At 47.8% G+C, this 8,673-nt stretch overlaps 4 protein-coding genes across 4 annotated transcripts; 2 read left to right on the forward strand and 2 right to left on the reverse strand.

The window, feature by feature from the left end:
- The first annotated feature begins 75 nt into the window (after positions 1-75).
- On the forward strand, positions 76-1,999 carry K441DRAFT_648363 (uncharacterized protein). The gene is made up of 2 exons (XM_067646888.1): positions 76-591; positions 646-1,999. The coding sequence occupies exons 1-2, from the start codon at positions 332-334 to the stop codon at positions 1,556-1,558; spliced, it is 1,173 nt and encodes a 390-aa protein (XP_067496976.1). The 5' UTR covers positions 76-331; the 3' UTR covers positions 1,559-1,999.
- Positions 2,000-2,697: 698 nt separating this feature from the next.
- K441DRAFT_691128 (uncharacterized protein) lies at positions 2,698-3,584 on the reverse strand (the record flags this gene model as incomplete). The annotated part of the gene is made up of 3 exons (XM_067652454.1): positions 2,698-3,105; positions 3,194-3,336; positions 3,407-3,584. 3 exons carry the CDS (start codon positions 3,582-3,584, stop codon positions 2,698-2,700), a joined length of 729 nt encoding a protein of 242 aa, XP_067496977.1.
- A 251-nt stretch (positions 3,585-3,835) lies between these two features.
- K441DRAFT_622870 (ubiquitin-conjugating enzyme) lies at positions 3,836-4,616 on the forward strand (the record flags this gene model as incomplete). The annotated part of the gene is made up of 3 exons (XM_067646022.1): positions 3,836-4,018; positions 4,230-4,333; positions 4,401-4,616. The coding sequence occupies exons 1-3, from the start codon at positions 3,856-3,858 to the stop codon at positions 4,614-4,616; spliced, it is 483 nt and encodes a 160-aa protein (XP_067496978.1). The 5' UTR covers positions 3,836-3,855.
- An 874-nt stretch (positions 4,617-5,490) lies between these two features.
- K441DRAFT_682558 (uncharacterized protein) lies at positions 5,491-5,990 on the reverse strand (the record flags this gene model as incomplete). The annotated part of the gene is made up of 2 exons (XM_067651591.1): positions 5,491-5,811; positions 5,841-5,990. 2 exons carry the CDS (start codon positions 5,988-5,990, stop codon positions 5,491-5,493), a joined length of 471 nt encoding a protein of 156 aa, XP_067496979.1.
- Between the last annotated feature and the right edge of the window lie 2,683 nt (positions 5,991-8,673).

Genomic DNA, 8,673 nt, shown 5'->3' on the forward strand with positions numbered 1-8,673 from the left:
CCTAATTGCACCGCCCTGGCTTAACCCAATCTCTCGCTTCCTCAGGCCCCACAGCTACTGCGTGAGGCTGAAAAGAGAAACGTTTCCTGCATTGACCGGTCTGGCTAGGAGGCTATGTTTTCTGTCATTCATGATTTGCATCACCTCCTCTCTTGGCCCTTGGCCCTTTCTCCGACTTTCGTTCGTTTCTCCATGAACACCTTCATATATATCCAATATCCGTGTTATCCCTCACGGCCTCATCCTCCGCATCCTTCAGTAGTCTTGGTTCGTCTTCATGAGGTAGAACACCAATTGACCAGGTCACCCAGTAGAACGTTCGCCTGCCAGCATGCACTGGATAGAGACTCTCAAAAGCCTCCAGCTTGACATCGTTGGTTTCCTTGCTGTCTTGGGTGAAGGTTCAGTGCTTGCCAACGCCCAAGTTTCCACTCTCTCCAAATGGGTCTTCCTCCCTCGACTCCTCCCTGCTCCTCAAGCGCTTCTCCGTCCTTCACGGCCCTCCAAGCTCTTACCCCACCCTGGCCGTGTAACAGGCGTATTTTCAGGCAATGACAGGCAGTCAATAAACCACATTGGGAATATTGTCTGGTGAGTTGGGCGGAATAGTCACAGCGAACCGCAGCCTATGCTAATATCCCGAAGTGATGCGGACCGTATGATGGAGTTTTCTGTGCGTTGTGTTGAGATCTCCCGGACGAATAACCTACATGTTAAGGCGAAAACAGTTGCTCCTCTCACAGGCGTATTGCTGCTTGGCGCTGCACTCTCCGTCATACTTATCGCGCTCTCTATACACTACGGGGACGGCATGTCTCTGCTGGCAACAATCTTGCTGTCGTTGCTCTCCTCGCTTATTGGTTTAAGCAACAAATGGACTCTTTCGCTACCGAAGCGATCCGTCAAGGACACAACCGTTCCGCGCGGAGACGTTGTGATCCGGTACCCTAAGGGTAGCTTCCTTATCGTCCGATGCGAGGAAGATGTTGCCCGAGAACTTTATTTCGCCCCGGAAACTATACATTATCTACTCTCACATGCACCGGCCTACCGAATCCTTTCTTTAATAGGCACGCTGATGCTTATGTTTGGTGTTATATTTTTGGCCAATGCGCAGAATATCCTCCAGCTCGCTTTTGCGGGTGCATATATGCTGTTGAATGCGGCCTATTGGATCGTTGCTGCTTTACCTTCCAAAATCCACTGGGATACTTCTTGCTTCAAGGTTAAACCTCAATGTCTCTCGGATAGTGAGGAGAGCAAAGGTTATCCAAGTGTTAACAAGACATTCACCCAAGCTCTCTGGAAGGTTATCGTGGTCACGAAGAGTATTGACTGGGTCAAACGAGGTGAAGCTGCTCCAGATACTACGGCCTGGAGACGGTGGTTGTTGGATGCAAAACACAAGGCTAGCACAGTAAATACTCTTAGTAGGGATAAATTTCCCGATGTCACCACATGGGAGGTTCCTAATTGGGACCCACAACAACATCTTAAAGAGCTCTTAGCGGAACAAGCCTTCGAGGATGAAAAAAAAGCCTCGGTCAATAACGTATAAGTAACGACTCTAACTTTTATATCTGCATTTTTATACTTTCCTCGTACCTAGATGTGCGAATTGTCTTCTTTTACTTGTCATCAATTAGCATATTAGCCATATCTTAACGATGACATGAATCAAAAAGCGATTTCGTTTCATTTATTTCGTTTCATTTATCTTCAGTATATTCGTTTGGTATATGTTTTTTCAAGCGGATATACCTTGACGTTTTGCATATTGTAACTCCAAACACGAATTTCTTTGCCATGCATAGTCAATAGGTGGCTTGTATATTGTGCATTTTTTGCGTCGGCGCCATTGGACCATGCATTTGTATTTAATAACTCTATTCTGAAATCCTCATTCTGATATGAACTTGCAACCGAACGGCCCCTAAAACTCGGATCTACGCGCCTTTTAAGATAGCTATTAGCCATATACGTCAATCATAAAGTTGTCTCCCCTAGCGGGTTATTGTATGCATGGCCTTTACGAGCTATTTGAATCATTGTGTCAATTATTATCACATGGACCTGTTGACTGTATTGACTTCTCTAGCAGGCCATAACCCAGTTAAAATCTATGATTACTTTATTACAATGGACAGTAGTCACCATATTTGAAATAACTGCCATCTTAAATGAGTGTCTTTTATTGGGAGTCTAATCAACAACCCCTGACATCCCACAACGCAGTTATGGAAAACTAAAGGGTTTTGTCGGCTTTTGCATTAGTGATTTTTGCTCTAATTGACGCCCGTTTAAACGCTCCTGTCTTGATATGGATACTATAGACTCAAAATGGTGGCTTTCCATCCACTGATATACGAGCTTTTGACCTTCGTGTCCATTTCCCCCTCTTGCAGCTCTTGTGAAATTTTACATTGTCTAAGTACGAGAGCATGAAGTCTCAGAAATGAGTTTGTCTAATTACAAACTCCCCTAGACTCATGGCTTACACATTTCTTGCTACTATTCCTACTGAGTGGATTGCTTTTGAGGAGTTCCTCATACGCTGCGCATATTTGCCTCTTATTTAGCATCATTCATACTCAAGGGCTAGCTTATCATCGATAACTCTCTCTCCCGAAGTAGGCTCAAGACTGGCTCCAGCCAGGTAGGTAGTCGAACGCAAAAGGTTGGTAACTAAAAGAGCCATCAGGGAGCCGTTTTCCATCGTTGTTCCTTCTCCACCTTCTCCTTGACCATGTCCCTTAGGAAGTCTCCTAGGTTCACTACTTTGCCGTCCACATCCATCTTCTCTTCAGCACCCGCATCCTTACAACACATATCTTCCGCAAGCTCACATGCTTCTTCCCATTTATCAACGTCAAACTCGCCCTCACTCTCGGCGAGAAGCAATGCACGTTGAGCAGAGAAAGCGAAGACATGGATGGATAGTATTGGTTGCATGCGCAACATATCTGCAGAGCTAGGGGAGCAGAAGAGCTTTCCAGAGGATGCAATAGCTACAAAAGCACTAGTGAGAGTTGTAGAGAGAGGTATCGAGGCAGAGAGGAGAGCGAGAAACGCGGTATTTAGGAGATGTGGGAGTAGCGTAAGGGACTAGTATCCAAATAAACGCATTAGCAGATATACTGAAATATTCCACATGAACGGGTTTTAGAACCGATCTTACAGAGTTTGTAAGTACAGACCCAACCCCAGCACTCTCTTCCTCTGGTAGACTCCGGATCTGTAGTGTTACCTGTATCAGCGTTCTTGGATAGCTCCGAATGAGGATGATGTGCCGTAGTGTCGCTTGGATTAAGGCTTCAAGGTGGCGCTCTTTTGGACCTGTAGCACAGAATGTTAGCTCCTACTGTTTTATTTCGCGCTGGAGAATAGTCAGTCTAGCTAAACTTACTTCCAACACCTACGGCAGGCCTGACATTAATTTCGATTGCAGTTTCCTCTGGCAATTCATCCCTGCGCTGAACTTCTACGGGGCCATTTACAGCGCCAATAATGGTGTATCCGTTTTGCGAATATGTTGCTGAGCCGTTAGCGCGGTGTAGGTGAGAGAGAAGTGCTTTCGGAGACATTTAAGCGCTTGGTCAATAGGTGGGTCAAGGAAATGTTTCAATGTTTTCACGAAGCCTTATTCAGTGATGAAATGTTCGCGGGGCTAGCGCATTTTCCGGGCGCCGACGAGCGCGGACAAGCTGTCGAGAAGGTTGGGTGTGGTTAGCCGCGGCTCTGGGGTTGCTTTTGCAATTTGCAGCATCTGGGCTCCCGCACCTGGCAACTGCCCGACACAACATTTCACGTCTATTCGTTCGAAGCCACTGCGTTGCAGTGCTATCCATATTCCAGATGTCCTCAAGAGCGCAATCCCCCACAAAGCGGCTACTCACCGAACTCCAAACATACCAATCGGAGCCGAACGATGCGCTGGCTGAACTGGGGCCTGTGAGTGACAGTGAACTCACACATTGGACGGCTGTCATGAAAGGAGTGCCTGGAACAGCTTATGAAGGTACAAGGCATTCTTTTTTGTTTGTCAGCTAGTAGTAGAAGATAAAGTATCAGTTAAAATATTCCCACGGTTACGCTTCTTGAGGACTCGGCAAATCACACGAATTAGATTTTAAGAGCTTTACATGCTGGGACACCTGAATAGCAGCGCGAAAGCCAATATCAATACTTCACCCAGTCTATGGAAGGGTGCTAATCCTCTCGTTAATCAGGCGGTCGCTGGAAACTCGACATTCGCATCCCCCCAACCTATCCCAACGCACCTCCAGAGATTAAATTCATAACCCGAATATGTCACCCAAACGTTAACTTCCAAGTACGTATTCCCCCTCTATAAGTCGCTTCTTATCCCAGGAACTCGTACTTATCATCCACCACCACAGACCGGTGATATCTGTCTCGACTTACTTAAAACCGCCTGGACGCCTATCTATACCCTTTCGACAACCCTCACCTCCATCCACCAGCTTCTGACATCTGCTGAACCAGATTCACCGTTTAACGTTGACATTGCGAAGCTGTTTCAGCAAGGCGACTATGTAGGTGCCGAGGCACTCATTCGATTCTACACCGAGACAGAACGGTGGGAAGGGAGGTAGTCTGGATTGATTATGGAAAACTGGAGAGAAAGCGCGGCTTGTGATAAGAATTTGGACTGGAGTTTACACGATTAATAAGAGCCTGAAGGCTTATAAAGCAATGAATATCAGCCGTTGGAGGATAAGGAGTAAATTGTACGATGTGTTGATCATAATGAGCATGGCATTAAGATTTATTTCTATCTAAGGAGTGGTGCATAGCTGGATGAATGCAAGACTTACGGTGGGGGTGGTCACCTGAGAAACTTGGGCTTACTCAGCTTGCCACAAAGACGGACGCTTAGCTAAGACACTTGAAAAACTCTAGTCATTCGTCCCTAATTTGAGTAATTCATGAATCACCCTGACTGTCCATAATAGACAAATAGAAGTGAGTAGGTAGCGAGTAAAATGTTTGACATGTAGTTCGACGTGAAGGTTAATCCGATGCATTCTTTTGCTCATGCAGATTAGACTAAAGCCGATGACGACATAGCAAAATGACTAGCTGATATTCAATTACCCATCGCTTATCTCCAATTCCCATTCAACGCTCATACACAAGAGATCTCGCCAAAAGACCTAAACAGTAGCTGCAAGCCATCATCAATTCGGCAAAAAAGACCGCGAAACGATTCCTGCAGCACGCCTAGCCATTCAGTTCGTAAGTCAAAGCCCCCCATCAAGGTCCTCCGGCAGCTCCGAGGTGTTCAAGCCATACAACGCAGGACCTAGAAGCCTCCACACCCACTCTACCGGAGCACATGACCATTCCGCCATTCAGCATAAGGCCTAAAAGCCTCAATATTGCTGGGCCCAACATTCTGCAGCTTCGAATTTCCAGCGCACGAGGAATAAATTGCGTCGTCTGACATATCGATACCCTCAGCCCGCCTCAACGACCCATTGGTTCCTTCGCCAGCCCACAGCTCCACTGCTTGCCGTTGTAACAGTTCCATGTAACATTGCCTGTCGTGTTGGAATGCTGTTCGTCGAGACCCGGCGCGTGTAAGATATTGAGCTTGTTTCCGGAGGAGGCGGTGGGGAAGGGTTGGGATATGAGTGTCGGCGGAGAGTTGGATGAGGATAGAGGCGGGGCTCGTAAGGTCCCGGAAGAGGTTGAGGTGGTGAGATCCATGGATAGATGGGCCTGAATGTTACGGGAGCCGGGCTTTTTCCAGCCGGAGCTTGGCAGCTTCTTGTTTGCTTGCTTTTTCTTGAGCGGAGGAGTAGGGCGCATCGTACACAGCTCGCGAGGATGAGGAGGAGTAAAACGCTGGCTGGCAGTGATGGTGTGCTTGTGGCATAGCTTTTCAAGGCCTCAAGAAGGCTTCTTGAGGAGCTTGAATCTGACAGGCGAGATACGCCCGTCAGCGGTGGAGGTGGAGGAGGCATGGAGAGGTGTGCTTAAGAGAAGAGTGAATTAAGTTCAAGGTGGTCTTCTCTGCATATGCTTGGAGGGTGTGCGATGATGCAGGCTAGCGTCTATCAACCAGTCAGTTGAGGGGTACGGATCAGCTCTTTAGAAAACTCACCAAGCACACGGGGAGGACCGTTATTGTAAGCACTAGGGCAAGAACTCTCCGGAGGCTGTCAGCAAGAGGTACGAGGCAGGTTGTAGGGTTTGTACAAGGATATAAATATGGAAGGCACAAAAAGGATTCAGGTGGTAACTTGACCTCAGACCTACGACGCCTTCATAAAGACGGTATAGCAAACACATGCCGCAGGGCCTGCGGCAGCGGAGTAATCATCCTAGGTAATAAGACAATGAAACATTGAGCCTTCCAGCTCTCCTCTGTCGAGAAATCGACGGATCGTGGTAGTAGGTCTTCATGATCGACACTCTAGTTTTGTGGATGTTCAGCTAGGTTGAGACAGCCTCCAATGCAATACAAGGACAAGGCCAGTACGGGAGAGCGTCAGATGGCCGGATGCAGCAAGCAAAGAACGGGGCTTGAGCAGTGGATGGCGTCTTTCAGCTGGAGAGAGACGACATGGCGTTTGATGGCGTTCATGGCGTTGTTCGGCTGCCGCATCGATCGTCCTTTCATAATGGCGCTGCGTCCTGAGATCAAGCTTTTTGCCCTCCAATACTCTTTGTCCGCACTAAAAGCAAGCCTTCAGCTGTCAAGAGACCGCCTCGCGCGCTGGGGGACCCCTTCGGCGCAGAGGTACTTCTAATTTTGTACTGCTGTAGGGAGCCGGTGAAATCCCGTCTCGGCAGTCATGCTGGAGCCGTACTGGAGCCATGCTGAAAGCGACGTGCGCCGCTTCACACCGTCGCTAGGATTGCACTCGTGCCTGTTCGCTACGGAGCACCGAAAGGGCTCCGACCGCCTCGGGAAAGTTAGTTTGCACTCAGTAACTAAGGTACACAGTTTGACTCTAAAGAATCCTGAGGGTCTCCAGACATCAATCACCAATCGCGAACCCCGATTGGGTGGCAAGAGCTTCTTGAGCCAAGCTTGCCTCTTCTCGTCCGCTGGGCAAATCCGACAACTCGCCTTCTCGCAACTTCTGCCTCGATTACAACCTGGATCGTTGCGACATGGCTTTGACGACGTTAGTCGGGGTAAAATCCCGGCTGCCCTTCAACCTCTAAGGCCTCCATGACCACCTCAGAGGCCGCCGCTAGCGTTCGGGCCGACCTGACGAAGTCTCGACTAAACGGCTCGTAAGAGAAACCCAACCTTTAAAGCTTGTCCCATCAATCATATCTACGCCACATGGGGTGGTAATTAAAAAGACTGCTGGCTAGGCCCTACCCAAGCCTGGGCTTGCTGCATAATTTTCCGCCATTGAATAACTTTCCCTGCAAACCTTCCCCACAAAATGCTCCAGTTTTTGCCAAAAAAAAAGGAAAAAAGGAGATCAAGAACATCTATTCTCGGCATCTATGTGATCAAGCCAGCTGGGCTACGCTACCTTTTTAGAAATATGCTTAGAACTCCACAGAAAAAGCCTTCTACGTATGCTGGGAATCATAGTAGCGCACCCCTCCGAAGCGGATGTGGGTTCATTTTACCGCTCACATGAGGAAACCTCACAGTAACAAAAGCTTTCCCGGTTTGAGCAGGAAGACTGAAAAGACGAGACTCTATTCGCTAGAGCTCCCGAGTCTTTTCGGCCTTGCAAGAGAAGAGTAGGCTTAGCAGAGAGTTGAGATCACCAATCTCAGGCCAGAATCTCGCATCTCGCAGCTTGTGATTTGGAATCACCCTCATTTTCTAAAATCTTCGAATACACTAGGGAGCTTTCGTTGTTAGGTCAGAAGCCTTAGCGCTTGAGCTTATCAGTTAGAACCGTAAAGGTAGAGATCTGATATACATCGACTATCAAAGGAATCCTCACTTCTATTATTCAAAATCTAGCGTGACTACTTCAGTGACTCCCACCAACGCCTTTGCAATATTCAATAACATTTATCAACACTAAATTTAGAGCAAATTTCTCCGCAATCGGCTTTATCTTTGGGAAAAAGCGGAGAGCCTGCGTACCAATAACGCGCATCCCGTCCCTGAAAGATACCTAACATAAGAATACAGACTTTCAAATCAGCGAGCTCACCCCGTATTACAAGCTTTCTTCATGGAGTACTTAGGTGCCGATCATCACGTCTGCATTTGACTGCTGGATTAATGCGACATTCAACCTCAATGAAGCTCACGGTAGGTAACTTTTAGCTGCATCGGTGCATCGATCGATCTTTCCCGCCATTCCGTGCAGATCCCCCAACCTCCGGATTAGCCTTGTGACTTTATGCCTTGAGGAACGAAAGTTCCGAAAGGTCTTCTGCCGCTATCCGGGCCCTTCAATTTGCTTAGTTAGAAAACCCATGATTTTCACGTGAGTTCTGTCGCTCTACCTTTCGCGGTTAAACGCGGTTGAACGCGGTTAAACGCGGTTAAACACTTTTTCTCGCCAACCTTCCGCCGTCCGACCTCTCTACTACCGCCTGCACACTTCTGCGTCTCCATACCTCCACGTAGGCATTTACGCCTAAATCCCTACACCTATCCACTCGCTTATAAGCATAAATTAAGCAGAAAGAAAAAGGAAAGCTAGGTATAGTAAT

Source organism: Cenococcum geophilum (assembly GCF_001692895.1).
Source record: "Cenococcum geophilum 1.58 unplaced genomic scaffold K441scaffold_85, whole genome shotgun sequence".
NCBI lineage: Eukaryota > Fungi > Ascomycota > Dothideomycetes > Gloniales > Gloniaceae > Cenococcum > Cenococcum geophilum.

Coding starts and splice junctions, on each gene's coding strand:
- K441DRAFT_648363 (XM_067646888.1), top strand. CDS start 332: ATGCACTGGATAGAGACTCTCAAAAGCCTCCAGCTTGACATCGTTGGT. Junction 592..645: donor CACATTGGGAATATTGTCTG/GTGAGTTGGGCG, acceptor AATATCCCGAAG/TGATGCGGACCGTATGATGG.